The 21,004-nt window shown below is 42.2% G+C and overlaps 2 protein-coding genes across 2 annotated transcripts; one reads left to right on the top strand and one right to left on the bottom strand.

Moving 5' to 3' along the window:
• Positions 1-11,014: 11,014 nt before the first annotated feature.
• On the top strand, positions 11,015-17,925 carry ccdc33 (coiled-coil domain containing 33). Its single transcript, XM_085465299.1, has 10 exons — positions 11,015-11,059; positions 11,908-12,110; positions 12,210-12,273; positions 15,149-15,344; positions 16,551-16,639; positions 16,740-16,871; positions 16,985-17,075; positions 17,159-17,277; positions 17,382-17,447; positions 17,534-17,925. The coding sequence occupies exons 1-10, from the start codon at positions 11,015-11,017 to the stop codon at positions 17,678-17,680; spliced, it is 1,152 nt and encodes a 383-aa protein (XP_085321425.1). The 3' UTR covers positions 17,681-17,925.
• Positions 17,926-17,942: 17 nt separating this feature from the next.
• cyp11a1.2 (cytochrome P450 family 11 subfamily A member 1, tandem duplicate 2) lies at positions 17,943-20,984 on the bottom strand. Its single transcript, XM_085461894.1, has 9 exons — positions 20,494-20,984; positions 20,167-20,322; positions 19,837-20,036; positions 19,526-19,729; positions 19,260-19,420; positions 19,011-19,177; positions 18,797-18,875; positions 18,493-18,684; positions 17,943-18,406 (listed from the first exon to the last, which is right to left on the bottom strand). Exons 1-9 carry the CDS (start codon positions 20,763-20,765, stop codon positions 18,284-18,286), a joined length of 1,554 nt encoding a protein of 517 aa, XP_085318020.1. The 5' UTR covers positions 20,766-20,984; the 3' UTR covers positions 17,943-18,283.
• Positions 20,985-21,004: the final 20 nt, after the last annotated feature.

A 21,004-nucleotide genomic window follows, 5' to 3' on the forward strand; every position in this document is an offset into this window, starting at 1 on the left:
TATGATTATCTGCACAACCTTTACTGTCTGGTATGTTTTTGTGGGTGGGGGTGGGGGGGCCCACTCAAATGCTTTTGTGATACTCTGTTTCTGTGCTTTGTCTGCATTGGTATGCAAGCACAGAGATTCCTTCCTTTTAACAGACAAAATGAAGGTGTGATGTAATCGATGAGACCGGCTTTTATGTGCAGGTCAAAACAGATGTGATACAAGCTGGCCTTGACAGACAAAAGCTGAAGCTGTGGAGCAAAGGAGGCATGTGTGGGAGGGCTGCTCATGAATGTGGGTGGTTCAGTCTGACTCTATATAAGAGCCGAGTGCTTTAAAGACCTTGAACACCGAAGGCCACTGCAGGCCGAGTTTCTAATGATAGCTACCGGGATGCCGCAAGCATTTTCTTACTGCTTGGAGTGAACAAGACTATACTGAAAGCCCTTTAATCTGTGCTGTGCTTCCAATTTTTAAAAACAATTATTTGACGTAATGATTTCCAGTTTAACGTACCTCACATAATTTAGTGCTCTGACCTAACTCTCAGTGATTGTAGTTTTTGCAGACAGCAGAGTCGTTAAGACAACGCTTGCCAGTCTTATTTATTGCTAATTCCCCAGCTGTTTACCTCAGTCTCCTGTTATTCTCTGATAAGGGCGGAGTGGGGATGCAGGGAGCTCGGCGGCTTCTGTCTGGCATGCAGGTTGGGCTGGACTGTTCTGTTTGAAGTGCCCGTATCTATATGCCACAGCTGGAGTAGAGTGTGTTGAGTAGATTTACAGTTATTCTCATATTCCCACCGCAGCTAAATGTGTAACCTCACAATCGCCTCTGAATACAGACTTGTTACTGCTACAGGCTTCACAATGAAGTTGTTTCTGGCAGTGTCAGCTATTGTCTACCTTGTCTTGTATCAGCTCAGCTCCAACTAATGGACTATCATCATCCCATCTATGCTGTGCTGTCCATCAGGAGTTCTTTCTGAATAGCCTGGCCTGCTCATTAAAGATCGGATCTGTCCTGCACAGAAAAGGGTTGAGGGGTTAATGTCTCTATTCTGTGTTGTTATCTGATTTTAGAACCATAAACGGTGCACACAGAGCACAGAATATCTCATGAGTCCCCCATGCCTTTGCTCTCCTTGGTTAGTATGAAGCTAATGTAGGTCTTAACCTGCTGATGGACCCCTAGCTAATGCCATTAAGTCCTTTACACATGATAAATGGTCTTTTCTGTGGTTGCGTAGATACAGTGACTGATGACTGGATACCAAACAGCACTCTAAATGTCTTTCTTCTCGGCAGTAATGTACAGACTTGAATGGGAACAACTTATGTGGTTATCATTTGGGTCCATTGACCTTGTCTTTCATTGCACTTACTCTACCACCTTGTTCTCTCATGGGGATGCAGGTCAGCGACTTTCCTCCAGATATTCATCTCCTGACAGGATCTGGGCCGGAGCTTGATGTTTCCTTCTTAGCTGGTAATTACATCAGTTGACTGGCTGACCTCAATCTCATGACTTTTGGGAAGAGGTGTGTGACTCGGTGTTGACATAATTGCATGATTTGCCTTCTCATTAAATCAATTCAAGGAACAGTTCTGCCAAAAACAGGCACGCCTAGTTCCCTTTCAGTTTCCATTCCCCTTTTCACAGCGTTAGACAGGATGCGGCGTGCTTTAAATTTTAAACAAAGATCTTGTTTGTTTAGGTCTTTCTACCCACATGTTTTCCTACTAGCTGCTCTACTTTAATTTCATTTATTTATTATTTTTAGCAAAATCTACAAGTCTACAATCTATAGATTTAATCCCCAATACTGAAACACTATGCAAGTTTACGCACATCTCCTCTTCTTTCGCTCCTCAGGGGCCCCTTTTGGGTGCAAAAGCTAGCATTAGCATTTTGATGTTTCTTTGAACTATTCAACAGCAAGCTGCCTTCAGTAAATGTCAAACGTTGTGTTAGTCATTAAGCTTCAGTTGTATAGCATTTTTGAAAAGGTCATGCGGAACCAGTGGGGAAAAAACTAGTCATGGATACTTGCTGTGCTGTAGCTGACTACCAACTTGTTCAGGTAAGGTTTTAGGGCTCGATTGGATCATTTTATTCTCCCCTGAGCGTAAATCATATTTCGTGTTGGGTGAGGATTAAATAAAACTTATAGGAAAAATGAATTGGTTGTACAGCAATATATGAAATTCCGTGTTCCCCATTTGTTTTGTGTGCCTTCAAATATTAAATACATTTAAAAATCACTTTGTGTATTACTCTAATGATCCAAGTCATGAATCTTTTACTGTGCTTTTCCTTGTTTTTTTTATATTACTACAACAGTTATATTAAATATTAAACATGGGAAAGTTTCAAATAGTAAAGTGACCTTAACAATAAGTCCACCTTAAGTATTATAATTACATTTACATGTTTGCTTCTTTTCTGTTTGATAGCATACTACTTTCTTTGCCGCATACATTTTAGACAGAACGGCCTACTATCTACTATAACATACATATATAAAACTACACATTATACTGTAGTACTGTAGTACAGTTCGTCCTATTGTTTGTGTGTAAATTAAAGAAGTTGAAACCACAATAGTCAATACAATTTATTCAATATATGGATATATATTAATATATGGAAGCCATATTTACTCATTTTTAAATTTCTTTTTTATTTATTTAATTTATTATTTTTGACACACTCATCACCACCACAATTCATTATACCAAAAGTAAATTTTGCCTTTATATTCATAGCTCCTTAATTTATGGAGTGCTGCAGTTTGACTGCAGTGTATCCTTAATTGACAGGAGTTGATTTACAGATAATCCTTGGCTTTGCTTTCGCTGTGAACCTCACAGGGAGTGGCAGTGGCTGTCAGCCACGCATGCCCTTGAATCAGAGCTGCACACTGTCCTTGACACACACCCCACTCTCCATCCCTCTTGCCACTCTCTCCATTTTGCCATATTTTATAAATCTTTATAAGGACATAACCAGCTCGCCGCAGATGTGATTTTATTTTGCTGACAGGGCACAGATATGATTGCATGCAGGGCCAAATGTAATTCTCTTAGAAATTGAATTTTTTTCTTCTGCAAGACAATCAAGTGTTACCTGATCTAGTATTACTGTGTTATTGCTAATAGAAGCTAAATGCAGATCAGTTGTTACAATGTTGGTTTCATTGTAATTTTTCACAGATAAAATATCTCGTATATATGTGATCATTGTTACAGCTACGTAATAAATTGTGGTTGTCTCCAGATTTCTTTTGGTTAAATTTTAAAACGGCCCTAACGTTGATGAGGATGCGCTTTCTGAGTTACCTTTTGGCTCAGTGCTACATTAAAATACATTTATTGTTTTTTGTGTTAATTTTGCGATACACACTGTAAAAAGTCTGTAAAAATACTTCCTGTATTTCTTTTATATATGTTCTTTTCATATTTTTTTTAATCACACATTGAATTTTACCATTTAGAGAAGTACCCATAAACTTTTGCTTAAAAAAAACATTTCAACTTTTTTTTTTCCAGTGTAATCCATGAAAATGTACCATTATAGCATTCGTGTAGCATTTTGTAAGTCATTTCTGGTTTATAACTGATAAAGCATTTAAACATGTCATCTCTGCACATATTGGCCAAAGATTTATAATACCTAATATGTGTTCGAAGCTGGGTGTCTATCAGTACTCAGATATCCTTTAGGTGGAGACGGAGAAGGATACATGAACTATAGTGTTTTAAACTGTAGAACATTTAATAACATTGGAATTGTTTCTATGTTAGTATTTCTTCTCTTTTTACTCAAGCTGAAGAGCCTGAGAAACACCAACGCATCCTGTCCTTTAAATTTCCTTCTTTCATTTCTACTTTAGTTCTCCAACACCTTTTTTTGCCTCTGTGTCCATTAACACATTGTAAGTATTTCCGCTTGGCCTGTCATGGTGACACGGGAAAAGCTGCAAAAAGATTGTAACTTAGGTAACAGGGACAACAGAAGGTGTTGAAGTCCGCTGTGGAAAAAGAGGGAAAAAGAGGAAAAGCTAGGTTAGATGAAGGGTTGACAAGAAAAATAAAAGGTGGTGGATGGCAAATTTGGAATGGGGAGGTAGAAAAGGCTCCTGGGAACTGGCTGCCTGGCAGGCTAATTGAAGCTCTGTGTGGCAGCAGATTCAGAGCTGTCACTCCCATGAAGAGCACATTGGCTACATTTTGCAGGCTATGTCCTGAATTCTGATGATGTTAGAGATAGCCCAGAGTGAAAAACCAACACTGTGTCACTCAGACCCCCACCCCCATCCCCACCACCCACACAGCAGAGCACAGCGTAGCGCAGCACACATCCCCCCCCAAAACATAGCTCTCCACAGATTATATGTAACACGGTCAGAAGCATTCTGAACACGAGCTGTGTCTACAAAGTGCAACATGTGAATATAAATGATTTAGTTGTAGAGATTTTCCAAATTTGTCGAGCAATCTCATACATGATAATGTGATATTAAACTCCGCTGGAAGGCTTTTCACTTCTGCAGGTTTTCCCTTGCTGGATTAGAAGAGATTACGTCTTCTAGCAGAGCACATAGCCAGAAGCACCCAGTGAATTATTCAACACAAATTTAGCCTAATATTTATCTAATAACTAAACAGAGTGTAGCTTTTTTCATGGTAAGCTACATGTTGTTATTAGGTTGGCTGTTATTTTCCTCATACTGACATGTTTGACTTTTTCAGCATATGGTATTGCACCAGTTGTCAACTGAGGTGCAGTGTGATATCCCTATGGAAACAACGTAATCCCTACAATATGACAGAGAATGAGAATGAGCGCTCTACGGTGTTTAGCTTAATGATAATTCTTCATAATTTCCTCCAAACACTTCATGCACATAGGAAACCTTTAGTTACTTGAGGGATATAAGTTCATGCTGTTGGATTAGGTTAATTTATAACAAGGTAATAACAACACCGCATTTTCATCAGTGGTGATTTAACTCCAGCATTAGGGCATTTTGTAGTTTTAAGGTACAGTATAGATACACGAAACCCCTTTTCAGCCTAATATATTATTGAATAAAAAGTACTGATACATTTACATGTGCACTAGTTTTATATTGCTGCTGCCAAAAGCTTGGTACATGAATACATTGTTTGTGTGAGTCTCTGAAGCCTCTGTGAATTAATGAGAAGAACTGAAGCCTCAACACTCTATTTCTGTGAGTTCTGCTGAAACATGATATTACAGCATTTTGTACATAGTGGGAATTCACTGCCTGTGAAGTCGCTAAGGTTTGTGTTGTGGTTACAAGCTGATTGATGTCAAAGCTCCAGCTTTCCCATTCACCACCAGTTAAAGGACTCTGACATTTTGTGTTGGATGAAGGCGTCAAAAAAGATGAAATCACTCAGCACATCTGCAGCTGTGCAGGTAGGTTCTGACACTGTGGAGGTATTTGCGTTAGTGGGCAAGTCAGTGGAAAGATAATGGATAATGACTCTATTTAATGCCATTTTTTTGAATTTGCGCTGCCAGGCAACTGTCATCATTGAAAGTGTACACTGCGTATGCAATGCTCACACTTAAAGGACTTCAGGGCTATTGACAGAGAGCTCTCTAGTTATGGAGTGGGTAGTGTATGCCTACTGATGTAACAGCATTTATATTCAAGTGATGAAGAGGTGGAATGGCCTCGCTCACAGTGCAGTGAGAAAGGTCATAGATACAATGTATTTTGATAAAAGCTTTCAGTTTATGTAAAAATGTTAGATAACATTAAATCTACCATTGTGGAAGTCATTTAGTCCAGCGGTCCCCAACCCCCGAGCCTCGGACCGGTACCGGTCCGTGAGTCGTTTGGTACCGGGCCACGAGAGTTGAGGCTCAGGTGTGAAATGTATGATTTTCAGGGTTTTTATCGGTTTTCAGCGTTATTTTGTTATCGTTTTGATCGTTAACTCGGTTTTCCTGGGTCTTTTCACGTGTGTTATGAATAAATCGTCTTTTTTTCGGTACCGGTACTACCGGTAGTTTTATTTTGTTGTATTTATCCGCGACACATTAAAGGCCGGTCCATGAAAATATTGTCGGGCATAAACCGGTCCGTGGCGTAAAAAAGGTTGGAGACCGCTGATTTAGTCCTCCCTTATTGTCACGGGAAGTTGTTCAGCATTTTCCATCGTACAGATAACAATGACCATTTGGCATCCCTTTGTGTTTTTTCAAAAACTAGCTCTACATCTTTAGAGTTGATATCGCTGTTGTCTTTGTAATAATAGTAGTAACAGTTTTTACTTCATTTAAAAATTTTACCTTTAAATGTTTACATTTCTATTTGACCAATTCAATATCTAGGAAGTAGAGAACGTGTTTTGGGGGGAAAACTTTTCTCACTGACACAAACTACTGACTAGATTTGATGAAGGTGACCATGATGATGTGGTGAAGAATGGGTTTTTGTTTTGCAGAACTTCTGTTAGACCAGTTATTAGCATACTATTATTTTCAATATCACAAATTTCTTATTTTGACACTTAGGAGGAATTCTGCTCCATTTAAAAAAAATAAATAAATTACAGTCAAGACCAATCATAGATGGAGAGCCTATGAACCTTGTTATATGCTTGTCAGTAGTAGACTCCTGAACCACGTCATTAAGTCATCAGTAACTCTAGTTAGCTTTATTCGCAAGGTGCCATCAGTACAAATAAGCACAATCAGGATGATAAACAATAGTAATTGCCATATTACATTATAAATTTATCAATAGGTCAACACCACAATCACTGCCTAGAGGTCCAGTTTGTCTATCCATCCATTCCTTCAATCATCCACTAATTCATTAATTTTTGGATTATCTTTTCCGGGTTGTGGGAGGAGCAGTCTAAGCAGAGGTGCCAAGACCTCTCTCCCCCAGCTAAGTCGACAAGGGATTCTCAAGCCACCCAACAGATGTAATCTCTCCAGCATGCTGAGTCTGCCCTGGGACAACTTTTACGTTCAAGCAAGCACCCAGGAGGCTACTAGTCAGAAGACTGAGCCAAATCATCTGGCTCCTTTTCTAAGCCCTTCCTAGATTTTTGAGATCCTCAGGGAGAGCCCAGATACTCTTAGGAGAAAGCTCATTCTCACAGCCTTTACCCATGATCTCATTCTTTTGGACCATGCCATCCTTAGAATGCAAAGTTCTGCCAGTGGTGAGAGGTGGGGCTCTGCCAAACATGGCTCTCCACCAGATGCAAATACAACGCACACACACACACTAAAGGCACATTCCTCTGTACGATGTCCTCCCCAGGCAATTGATCCAACAACTCAGTTCCTCCCTCCATTAGGGTGTCCACTCTGCCATAAATGATGCAGTGACAAAGTTGATCATTGACTTACGATCAAGGGTTTCCCAATGCCAAGTCCACAAAACCCTTACAAACAGTCTGTGACTAATACTTCAGTCACTCATATAAGAAAAAGTTCAGTCATAGACATTATGGTGACATTACTCATTGTTTACTGAAGCCATGTTTTAACCCTTGTGTGGTGTTCGTATTTTTGTTACTCAGCCAGTGTTCATGGGTCTGGTGGACCCGCTAGAGTTTTGGCTTTCCAAATTAACACTATCAAACAATTTTATGTTAAATTACTCAACAGATGTTTACTTCATCCCAATTACAAGACATATGAACAGCAAACATGGTTAATTTTTTCCCTTTACCTTTGTTAGATCACATTTATGAATTAATGTGCTTCTCGTTTTTCTTTTATATAAAATGTTATAAATAAATCAGTTATAATCAAGTGGAGTGAGTGGAAAGACACAACACATTTACACGTGAAAAAATAATTAATTGTTTAATTTTTCTTTTGAAAAAAACTGAACACGGGTCTCACAGACCCGAACACCATACAAGGGTTAAAGTCTCAAGTTGAACGTTTTTGCTATCACCATGTTGGTGTTCTGATACTGAACAAGACTAGCAAGAGGTGGATCTGACAAAGAAACCAAGGACACCACAACTGAGTAAAAACCTTTAACTGACAGGTCATTAGCCAGTGAGCATAATCCTCCTTTTTCTGACTCACAGAATGCCCACAATTTACAAAATAGACCTGAAACTACGGATTTAAAGTCTTTAAGATGTGTGAATCGCTACCTTATCATGGTGGAGGGGTTTGTGTGTCCCAGGGATCCCAGGGGCTATGTTGTCCGGGAGCTTTTTCCCCCTGGTAGGATCTCCAATGGCAAATTGGTCCTGGGTGAGGGACCAGACAAAGAGCGATTCAGAAGACCCTTATGAGGAAAACATCGAGGGAACAGTTTACCCTGCCCGGGATAGGGTTACCGGGGCCTCACCCTGGAGCCAGGCCCGTGAAGGGTGCCCAAGGGCAAGCATCTGGTGGTCGGGCCTTAGTCCGTGGGGTCCGGCCGGGCACAGCCCGAAAAAGGGACATGGGCCCATCCTCCCGCAGGCCCACCACCTGCAGGAGGTGCCGTAGGGGTTGGGTGCATTCTGTGCCGGGTGGCAGCCAGGAGCAGAGGCCCTGGCGGACTGATCCCCGGCTACCAAGACAGGCAATTGGGACATGGAATGTCACCTCTCTCGTGGGGAAGGAGCCTGAGTTAGTGCATGAGGTTGAGAGGTACTGGCTAGATATAGTCGGGCTCACCTCTACGCATGGCTTGGGCTCTGGAACCAGTCTCCTGGAGAGGGGCTGAACTCTGTCTCAGTCTGGAGTTGTCCCTGGTGAGAGGCGACGGGCTGGGGTGGGTATTCTAATATCCCCTCGGCTTACTGCCTGTACGTTGGGGTTCTTCCTGGTGGATGAGAGGGTTTGTTCCCTGCGCCTTAGGGTCGGGGAACGGGTCCTGACTGTCATCTGCGCTTATACACCGAGTGGCAGTTCAGAGTACCCAGCCTTCTTAGAGTTCCTGGGTGGGGTGCTGGAGGGTACTCCACCTGGAGACTCTGTTGTCCTACTGGGAGACTTCAATGCTCACATGGGTAACGACAGCGAGACCTGGAGGGGTGTGATTGGGAGGAACGACCTCCCTGATCTGAACCCAAGCGGTGTTTTTTTATTGGACTTCTGTGCAAATCACAGTTTGGCCATAACAAACACCTTGTTCAAACATAAGTGTCCATAAGTGCACATGGCACCAGGAAGCTCTAGGCCGCAGGTCGATGATCGATTTTGTAATCATATCACCAGACCTGTGACCATATGTTCTGGACACTCGGGTAAAAAGAGGGGCTGAGCTGTCAACTGATCACCACCTGGTGGTGAGTTGGATCAGGTGGCGGGGGAGGACGCTGGACAGACCCGGTGCACCTAAACGAGGGTGTGCTGGGAACGCCTAGCAGAGGCCCCCGTCCGTGAGATCTTCAACGCACACCTCCGGCAGAGCTTCAACAGCATTCCGAGGGAGACTAAAGATATTAAGTCTGAATGGACCATGTTCAGCATCTCCTGCTGCTGCATTAAGCTGCGGCCGTAAGGTGGTTGGTGCCTGTCGTGGTGGTAACCCCCAAACCAAATGGTGGACACCAGAGGTGAAGGGAGCCACCAAGCTGAAGAAGGAGTCCTATCGGGCTTGGTTAGCCTCTGGGACTTTGGCAGCTGACAGGTACCGACAGGCCAAGCGGAATGCGGGTCGGGCAGTGGCTGAAGCAAAAACTCGGGTGTGGGAGGAGTTCGGAGAGGCCATGGAAAAAGACTTTCGGACTGCCTCGAAGAGATTCTGACAAACCGTCAGGCATCTCAGGAGGGGAAACCGGTGCTCTACCTGCACTGTGTATAGTGCTGTTGGAGCGCTGCTGAATTTGACTGAGAAAATTGTCTGGTGGTGGAAGGAATACTTCAAGGACCTCCTTGATCCCACTGACATGTCTTCCGAGGAGGAAGCAGAGTCTGGGGATGAGGGGGATGACCCGCCAATTTCTGGGGGGGAGGTCACTTAAACAACTCCTTGGTGGCAGAGCCACTGGTGTGGATGAGGTCCGCCTCGAGTTCCTGAAGGCTCTGGATGTTGTACGGCTGTCCTGGTTGAAAAACCTCTACAATGTTGCGTGGAGATCAGGGGCAGTACCCCTGGACTGGCAGACAAGACTGTCAGAAAAATGGGTGGTCCCCATTTTTAAGAAGTGGGACCGGAGGGTGTGTTACAACTACAGGGGGATCACACTCCTCAGCCTCCCTGGGAAAGTCTATGCCAGGGTGCTGGAAATGAGAGTTCATCCGCTAGTCGAACCTCAGATACAGGAGGAGCAATGCGGTTTTCGTCCTGGTCGCAGAACACTGGACCAGCTCTTTATCCTCTCAAGGATACTTGAGGGCGCATGGGAGTTTGCCCAAATAGTCTACCTGTGTTTTGTGGACTTAGAGAAGGCATTCGAACGTGTCCCTCGGGGTGTCCTGTGGGAGGTGCACGCAATAAGTCGGACTCGTTCCCGGTGGGTAATGGGCTCCGCCAGGGCTGCCCTTTGTCACCGATTCTGTTCATAATTTTTATGGACAGGATTTCTAGGCGCAGCCAAGTGGCGGTGGGCTTTCACTTAGGCGGCCTCGGAATCTCATCTCTGTTTTTTGCGGATGATGTGGTTCTGTTGGCTTCATGAATGTAGCCAACAGAACCACTGGAATGGTTCACAGCCGAGTGCGACGCAGCAGGAATGAGGATCAGCACCTCCAAATCTAAGACTAAGGTTCTCAGCCGGAAAAGGGTGGAGTGCCCACTCCGGGTCGGGGATGAGTTCCTGCCCCAAGTGGAGGAGTTTAAGTATCTCAGGTCTTGTTCGCGAGTTATGGGAGAAGGGAGCCGGAGATCGACAGACAGCTTGGTGTTGCGGCTGCAGTGATGCGCACCCTGCAACGGTCCGCCGTGGTGAAGAGAGAGCTGAGCGTAAAAGCGAAGCTCTCAATTTACCGGTCGATCTACGTCACTACCCTCACCTATGGCCACGAGCTGTGGGTAGTGACTGAAAGAACGAGATCGCGGATACAAGCAGCGGAAATGAGTTTCCTCCGACGGGTGGCTGGCCTCTACCTTAGAGATAGGGTGAGAAGTTCAGCCACCCAGGAGGGGCTCAGAGTAGAGCTGCTGCTCCTCCACATCAAAGGAGCCAGCTGAGGTGGTTCAGGCATCTGACAAGGATGCCTCCTGGGCGCCTCCTGGGTGAGGTTTTCCGGGCATGTCCCATCGGGAGCAGGCCCCGGGGCAGACCCAGGACACACTAGAGAGATTATATCTCTCGGCTGGCCTGGGAACGCCTTGGTGTTCCCCCGGATAAGCTAGAGGAGGTGGCTGGGGAGAGAAAGGTCTGGGCTTCTCTGCTTAGGCTGCTGCCCCCGCGACCTGGCCCAGGATAAAGCGGAAGAAGATGGATGGACTACTGATTTAAAGTCTTTAAGATGTGTTTTGACACCAAAGGATTTGATTAAAAAAAAAAAAAGAATGCGGGTTTGAGGCACTTAAACTTTGGCTTCAGCTACTTTTATCTTTTACAGGGGGTGAAGCCAAGTAAACTAGCTGCCTAGTTAGCATGTGTCATATAGACTGGACTTATAAGCACTGGTATGATTAGTGGACAAAGAATAATTAGAAAATCATTTTTGTCCAAAGCTCTACATTTTCATCATAGGAGTTGCTTTTAGAGCCAACCTGGAGTGGCCAATCAAACAAGTACATATTTTGGGCATTTCAGGTTGGCTTATCATTTATTCTGAATAAGTTATGATGCATAATTTGTATGTTTCTGGGACAGTAAATGAAGTTAAAAGAGACCATTAGCATTTTAAGTGATGCTTGTTTGATATTCATACAGATTTTAACAACATTTGTTTCTGAAACAGCTTTGAGCAAGTTTGGAAATCATTTGTGACAATCAAACACTATGTGCTCTACAGTTTCAGAGGGGAAAATACAATCTCCCATCTCATGATGCCCTGGCACAGATTCTACCAGATAATCAGCTGCTTCGCAGCAGAGTAAAGACTGAGCTTCCAGGCACTGCCCAGCTAGACCAGAATACTAAAGCTGAGAGGGCAGACTCTACCGAGAACAAACCTAACATAAACAGCATGTATCAAGTTCCTCATCCACACATGCGGTACGGTGCAAAAATATATGAGAAACAGATTTATTTGATTTATTTCGAAAGTAAATGAAAGACTTAAATTTAGACTACAATTGTGTTCTCATGCTTTAGGCCCCCTCCGCATGACTTTGAGGATGATCCCCACGTAGCAGAGATCTCTGACCTCCAAACAAAGGTGAATAGGCATGACCAATATCTTAACTGTTCAATCAATCAGTGAGGCAATCCTATGTCATATTTAGTTAGCGAACAGTGACACAGAGAGGCCAGTGAAATGAGAAGATGATGAAGCAAACAGTCACAGTTTGGAGATAAAATGAATACATTAACATTTCTCCTTGACTGTAATTGCACTGAAGGAGGATTAAGCTGATGAGGCTTAAAGTGTTCCAATAACATTTTCTTTTCGAATATCTAGCCATTTTCTCCTGTTTTATTTACAGCCAGACTATTATGTCTGCACACTGCCTTAAATTGTCTGTGGGTGTAGATTTTATATGTGCTTAATTTATCAACAAGTATTTTTCAGTGCAAAAGTGCATATTTAAAGTTTAATAGACAATGATTATTAATACTTTACATGTAAAATAATGTGGTTAATAAAATGCAGCCAAATGTGAAATCCTCATGTTTCAGTCGAGCTGTCATACATCTGTCCTGACGTGACTTTATGCATGACATCAGACCTGTTTAATGGCTTTATATCATACAGAATAGAAGGGATCCAGCCAGAGACAGAGATTCCCTTTTATTTTCAACACATAAAAGGACTTTCCAGACTCATCACGGGGAGCTCTCATTCACACACTGCTTTGGGCCCCCAGCAGAGACGACATCTCATCTACAGTCATGATTGTCACCTCGTCCCTGCCCTTTCAATTAGATGCTCAATTTCACCCCTTGTGTCCCATGGGAGACACAACAACACCATCCAAGATTGGAATCCCCTAATCGTCACCCCCCTGCTCATACATACAGCTGGACCTGCCTCTTGTCTCCATTCAATTCTGGCTATTCAACTTGATAGAAGAGCATGTGACAGAACAATGGGTCCTGCACGCTGCTAGACAACATCCAGGGGCCTTGTACAAAGAAATGCTTTGATAAAAAAGCTCTCCTCCCAGACTCATTTTGTCAGCCTTTAAAGAAACAAATTTCTTTAAAGAATTTCCCAGAAATATATATTTTTTGCTCGCTTCTACAGAAATTCAGCTTTCAGAGAGGAACGTGTGTGCATGCATGAGTAAACGACTAAAATTTGTGCAAAATCCCCGGTTAAATTTCCCCTAACAAAACACCTTTACAGGATGGAGTGGTATGCCCTTATGAATTTGAGGAGCCAGAGTTATGAATACATTATACCAAACCTTAACCAATCAATTAGAGGAACATCCAAGTCAATGGATTACATTCATTTATGGCTTGCAGTAATACCCCGTGTCTCATGCTACATGCATATCTGAAAACCAGAAGTTACCAGTTATCCTATTTAAAACCAGTTCAAGCCTGTTCATCCCTTTTGCTGCTATAATTGTTTGTGTGTCTATGGTAATACATCCTGTATTACTCTCTTAAGACATGGGTTTGAGGAGACATCTAGTGGTGGCGCTCGCTCATAACCACTAATATCAAATTGTTTACAGGCCAGTGAATTTATTGTTGACACCAGTCAGTGCATGACAGTAAAATGCCACTATAAGCACTAAAAAGAATGGCATTTATTGATCTGACAGGCACTAATAAGGTTCAATGCAAGTAGTAGTAGACCAGTAGGACACAAACAGTGAAAGAGAATTTTTAGAAAATATCTATTTTCTGTTACCTACATTGTAGAGGGTAACTTTGCCTCCACACCTAAACAGGAAAACGAGTAAGTCATTGGTTATAGTGGGACTCAACAGGTGGGGGGAATCCTAAGATCTCTGTAGTGGCTCAGTGGGAAAAAGAATTCCAACTCATAACAATTAATGTGAGCGTCAGTAGATTTTCTTAGTGTACACGCTGTGATCAGCTGACCTGCTGCTCTTTGTGGATTTACATAACTGAATTCAACAAGATGTCAGCATTTTCACAAGCTACCATGGGTGATGTCCATCCCCTGACACTATACTGTTTCTTTATACTAGACAGCATAAAGCTGGTATACAGTTAGGATTCAGTGAATTAATCTAAGCATCATCAGTTTAAATGCAAATTCATCTCTGATGCATTTGATGTAACCTTATTCTAACCATAAGAACCACAGCCACTTTGATACAGTCCAACAAGGTGCGTTAATGCAAGCTACCCTGTTTATCCTGGGCAAAATACCCCAAATATTCATGCAACATTTGAATGGCACAAAGTTAGTATAGCTTAGTTTGTTTCACAAAAATGAAAACACATAATCTATCAAAACAAGACATTGCATATAAGCTTTAAATTTGCAGTTCATCAGAGTCACTGAGCACTTCTTACCTTTAAATACAACCTCTCTTCTTCCTCTCACGTCCTGTCTGTCTTCCTCCATCTCTCATTGAATTTATCACGCACGCTTTTCTCTCCCTAGGAAATCCAGACCTTTAGCTAGCGACACACTGTGCGTCAAACTGCACACAAAAAGTTTGCGTGTTTTTGCTGATAGAAACGTTTAATTTGTACTTACCTGCCACTTAACAAAACGTTACTTCCGTTATGCTCGCTCCTCTTCTGTGGCGCTAGCTTGATTCTGAAGTACCGCGAACACAAATTGCGGACACCTGCACTCCTTCCGGCCCACCTATAAGCTATAAATGAACCTTTGAACCGAAAGTAACGAGACTGTTTTGCATATGTAAGGAGTAGAAAATACGCATATTTGTATAAAAATGTAGGTAGTAAAAGTAAAAAGTTGTCTGAAAAATAAATAATCAAATAAAGTACAGATACCTGACAATTCTACTATTTGTACTTGGTTACTTCTTAAGTACTCTACTTAAGTACAGTAACAAAGTATTTGTACTTCATTACTTCTCACCTCTGCTTTTAAGCCACTGAAAATGTTCTAATGTGAGGCACTCTTTCACCATCAGGAGATTGAAAACTATCGCTCAGCAATGTCTAGGATGGCAGAAGACATAATAACACTTAGTACACAGGTGCTGTCTTTGGAGGCAGAAAACAGTCAGCTCCGCAGTGATCTGTCTCTGCAGCAGGACCTTGGACGAGATCTTCTGGCCGACACTGACATTGATGTCATGACCAAGGCTGAAATTGCTGACCGAATAGGTACAAAAGTAATATATCACTCTAACTTCACTCTCTGGTAGCTTGTGGTTCACGGGGGCATTTAAAAGTAGAGTTTATGTTTTAAAAGTAAAATGGGAGCCAGAACCTTCAGCTTTCAGGCCCCTCTCCTGTGGAACCAGCTCCCAGTTTGAACTCAAGAGATATACACCCTCTCTAATTTTAAGATTAGATTTACAACTTTCCATTTCGCATATATAGCTTATAAGTCTATAGCTTATAGCTGGGGCTGGATCAGGTGACCCTGAACTCTCCCTTAGTTATGCTGCAATAGGCCTAGGCTGCTGGGGGCTTCCCGTGATGCCGTGAATGTTTCTTCTTCACTCACTGGGTGTTTATACATCACTCTGCATTTCATCATTAGTTATTTCCCCTGTCATCAATTTTCCTTCCCAGTGTTGCCCATTACTTCTTCATGGGGGGTTTGTCTGATTGTTGGGATTTTCTCTGCGTTATTGTAGGGTCTTCGCCTTACAATACAAAGTCCCTTGAGGATGTTGTTGTTGTGATTTGACACTTAAATAAATTTAACATTTAAGTTTTACTCAGCTTTATATTATCCACACACCATCATTTAGTCTCAGAGCAAAATTTTAAACTCCTAAGAAGTTAAGAGCAAATAAAGGACTAGGTGCTGATCCACTAAAGTCAGATAATTTACCACCCAGCTAGCTCTCTCTCAGTGCCGTAACAGACTTAAGGTCATTTCTTCGGCAGATGAAGTCATGACATCCAAGGCTGCTCAGCATGCGTTAATCCTTGTGAGTGTCCTTTCCCAGGCAGACTGTCATTTTGTGATAAGGAAGCTTATTCAGGCCATGGACCACGATAAGCTCCGTGTGAACTACAACCCTTATCTCCTGAAGGACAGTTTGTGGCCCTCGGGGAAAGGACGTTCCAGAAGGTCTCTTTGCTAACATCAAAAGCAAAAGGATAGGATTTAACTCCCATCCCTCCGAAAGATCCATTCAAATTCAAAAGTATATTGATGGATCTTTTGATTATTATTGGTCCAAAGCACATGGCATAAAACTGACATGTTATTGAAACTAGTGTGAAATTCGAACTCATTACTTAGATATGCTCAGCGATCGAGTTTTTAAGTGAATGTACAAAAAACACGTTCCCTGTAAGTAAGGGATGACAGACAGTTTCTGCAGTTCTGATGGTTGTTCTGCTCTTTTTAAGCCACTCTAAAATTCAAGCTCGCCAGTGAGGTGAGCAAGGCCGCCACACAAAGGGACCGCATACAACATCTGCAGAATGAGCTCATCCGGGTTAGAAAACACACCACACACATTATGAATATTTTTAAAAACACGTCTCAGGAAAGTGTCTTTCCATTGATTATATAACTCGTATTGTTTTTTTGTGCAGAAAAATGATAGCGAGCAGGAGCTATTAAAGCTCTGCAGAGTCCTCCAGCAGGAGCAGAAGGATCTGCAGCATCACCAGAGTCACTTGGCAAAGATGGCAACTTTAGAGGCCACAGTGAAACAGCAGGAAGAGGTGAACAGTCTGTTACTAATCTAATTTCATGACAGTGAATATGCTTCTCATGTGACTAGCAGCTTATAATTCGCATGTGGGGATATTTATGTTTGTGCCATCCTTATTTTTAGGTCATAGAAAAAATGGAGAAAGCATTAGATGGAAAGCTCAGAGACAAGAATATTCATCGTGGTGACAAAAGGCTGATGCTAATGGAAAGAGGTAGGTGCACCCAGTGGGAACAATTATGATCACAAAAGCACTGACAATGACTGGAGTGTCTGATCTCCTTTCATGCTGAGAAGATGGCCTTAAAAAGAAGGAAATGAAATCAGCCTTAGCAGCAGAGAACGGCCGTCTCAGAAAAGAGCTGGAAAGGATTCACCAGCTGCCTGCACCACTCAAAACACAGCAGTCAGACCAGGTACTTCTTAAACTCCTTAAATATTGCAAATGACTATGATAGTATCCAAATTTTCCCTCGCAACTCCTAAAAGTGACATTTTTTTTTCTATTTTTACACTCAAGGAGGAATGGAGTTTACGACATAAATTGGAGAGGGCTGAAGCACGAATCCAAACACTGGAAGCTCAGGTTAAGAAAATATAAATAAGATATACTTGGTCTAATTATTTATTTCCTTATAAATATTTTTTTTTTCTTCTTTTGCATCTTTAAAGCTGGAGGAGAACGCTAAAGTATGGGGGAGAGAGAAGCAAGAAATGCTGACCAAACTGAGCGAGCACAGGCACGGCTTCATCCGGACATCCACAGCAATCCTTCAAAATGTTCCTTCGGTCAGTCAGGCCTCACCCTTCTCCATATAATTATGGTATGAAGGGATTTAATATTCTCAAATACTGCATGTTACTTCCTACAGCTCCTTATACCAGCAAAGAGGACAGCAGAAGCAAAACCTGTAAAAAGACCTGCAAATGAATTGAACTGTTGATGGGACACAGAGTCTGTGATTTAAAATTTAGATCTAATTCAAATGTGATGATTTAATCTGAAAAAGTGTGTTTAAAATGTAAACCATAGACAATTACATATAAAAACAGATACTTTGTATCAGTTGTATTTTTTTATTCATCATTGGTACATAAATGAAAGTTTTTGCCAAGTACAAGTGGAATAAATTTGCACAATGCATTCCTGATTTTTAGTATATTTCACACACATAGTACATGTCCCTTAGTAATCACATTTTTCACTAAGCAATCTACAATATGTATCATTACTTTGTTGTCTAGCTATAGAGATACTGAGGTAAAAACTGAGGTTTTTACCTCAGTATCTCTTTAACTTATTCCTTCCTTCCTGTGTTTTTCTTGCTCTCCCTACAACTCTAAGGTTGGAAGATTTTCATTTGTTGTTCATATTGTGGAGTTTTGTGAAGCCGTTTACAGTTAATTTCATCAAACGCGATGTTACTGACTTGCTTGTACAGGTTTCAGAGTCAATATTATGGGCTTGTCTGGCACGAGAATTAGCTCAAAGGTGCTCTTTACTTCCACATGTTGCTGTTTCTCCACTCTGAAGTTCTCGAGAATCTGCAAAGGTAGCACAGACAGTTTGTATGATGTCAGTGTGCCACATATATATGGAAATACTGCTGATTATTTTCTTTATATCTTACGTGGATAAGAAAGAGTTGCATCTCTGCTTCAGCTATTCTTCGTCCTAAACACTGACGGGGCCCAAAGCCGAAGCCCAGACTTCTGAAGTAGTGGGTCTCGGTCCTCAGCCAGCGAGAGGGCTTATACTGCTCCGGACGAAAAAACACCTTGGGGTGTCTTCCCATAGCATACAGCCCTAATTGGACCAGAGTCTGAATACACATACAGACATATACAGACACAACAACATGCATGACAGTTTGTATGAAAATGGTCAAATACTCAAATATAAATACATCATTTATATGTTTTTGTGCCTCCTACCCCAGCTGGGATGTGATAGTTTTGAATAATTATGTCTTCTGCTATGTATCTTTGCAAATTCACTGCCACCGGATGCAACCTGAGACACAGAAAGAAAACCACTTTTATAAAAGAAACACAAACTAATGAACTAAGAGAATTGCAAAAGTTCATTCTGATAAAGTGTATCTTTTCTGGTCTTATCTTAAATGTCTTGAACATGTGTTTCAGTCACCTGAGTGTTTCCTTCAGAGCACCTTTGACCAAAGGGATCCGCTTCAGCATCTCCAGCAAGTCTCCCTGACTTTCGGCCCGAGCTGCAGCCACCTCTGCCCTGAGCTCCTCCTGGAGGTTGGGGTGCCTGGCTAATTCATACAACGTCCACAGAAGCGTTATAGAAGTCTGTAACACAACCAGAAGCAGCCTTAAAAATCTGGATAACAGTCACACAGTTCCTCATACTTAAATTTTTTTTTCTCCTTACTGTATCTACTCCACCCGCCATCAGTTCAGTGACACTGGCTTTGATGTCTTCAATGGACAGCTTGTCCAGCATGAGCAGGCTTGCCAGGACTCCTGGGTATTTCTTTGGAGTGCCTGCATCCTGATGTAGCTTCTTGTAGATGTTCTGGATACAGCGGTCCGCTGATGCAACGAAAGGACAGAAATGAAACAAGAAATTGCACCACAGTAAAAGCAAAAACTGTATTTTGAAATTTCAGAATTAAATTTTCAACCTATGTGTCCCACCGTGGTTGAATATGCCATCCCAGGCCTCCACGTGGTCGCGCCACACCTTTGATCCAATCTGCTTCAAGAGAGCAGGAGGTATGTACAGCATGGGCGAGGTAGTCTTGAACATAAGGGTGATGCAGTCAATGAAATGCTGAGCTTCTGGGTCAATGTAGTCCAGCATCAAACCCAGACGCTCACCATACAGCACTGAGCTCACCGCTATATTGGACAAAACAAACATGAGATAGAAACAAGTGATGTGTGATTGAGTTTAAAAAAGGCAGGAATAATTAGAATTGAATATTTTAAATAAATGTTAGTCTTACATTCTAATGCATATTTAAAGAGTTCTTGAGAGAGGTCAGTGGTCCACTTGTTCTGGCCAGTTCGCTTGATCTTCTTGTGAACTCTGGCCACAAAATCCTGGCCCACTTCATCCAGCAAAGGCACAAAGTTTTCCAGCATCTTCAAGGAAATCACCTCCTTGTTGAGAATCACACGGTTTGATCTCCAGTCTTCTCCATTCCTGTGTGACAATCAGATTTGTAATTATTTTAAAGTATTTAGCTAACACTGGTAATGCTTACTGAAGAGACTGGTTTTGTCAAAGTGTCTGAATAGTGGAAGAGTTGGAAGAGGACAGTAACAGGACGTACTTAAGAAGAACTCCATATTTGCGATTTCTGTAATCTCTGTATGATGTCCATGGTTCAACCTTCAGCCTTTTAGGATAATGGCCCTCTGCTTTGAAGAGGATGGCAGCATCCTCGGGGTTGATGATATTTACACTTTCATAAGAACCTATTTTTTCTCTGCCATACAGAAAACAAGAAAAGAAATTGTGAGATGAACATTTGACCTTGGAAATTGTAGGTTACAGGTTTGTTTTTTTGTTTTCGTAAAACCCATCACGTTTTGGTCAGCCATGTGCAGTAATTTTTTCATTTTATGTAGAACGAATCAAACAGCCTGGACTCCTTTACCTGTAAATAGGTCCAAAAGTGTTGAAGTTCTGCAACGTGAGGCGGTGAAGATTTCTGAAGCCATCCAACTTCCAGAAATTGTACAAGTTAACCCAGCCATTCTTCCACAGTCCAGGAACTTCATTGAAAGGCCTGACGACGCTGCTGCTTTCCGAGCATGCCTGTCTGATCACCGGCATGCTGCTGCTGCAGCGCACACCTGTTGCTGTAAGCTCCTCTGCCCAGCACAGCGGCAGCGTCACAGGGCTACGCCAAACACTCCACTTGGCCATCTGAACAACAAAAAATGCTCACTCTGCTCCACCTTCAGCAACTACTCTGGCTCTGCCAAGGACACCTGGTGCAAAAAGGGAGGCGAGAGGCTGGTCTATAGAGTCGGCCCCCCTTTCTGCCCTGATCAAGGCTTTCTAGTTGAACCTCACAGAATAGACCAAAGAACTGATTATGACAGCTCTGCCGCATTACTGAAGCTTTTATCTAGTTTCACAGCTCGTTTTATAATCATGTTTCA

Source organism: Copadichromis virginalis, linkage group LG7, assembly GCF_057382275.1.
Source record: "Copadichromis virginalis isolate Kocher_CV1m ecotype Utaka linkage group LG7, C_Virginalis_male_GT1.1, whole genome shotgun sequence".
Lineage (NCBI taxonomy): Eukaryota > Metazoa > Chordata > Actinopteri > Cichliformes > Cichlidae > Copadichromis > Copadichromis virginalis.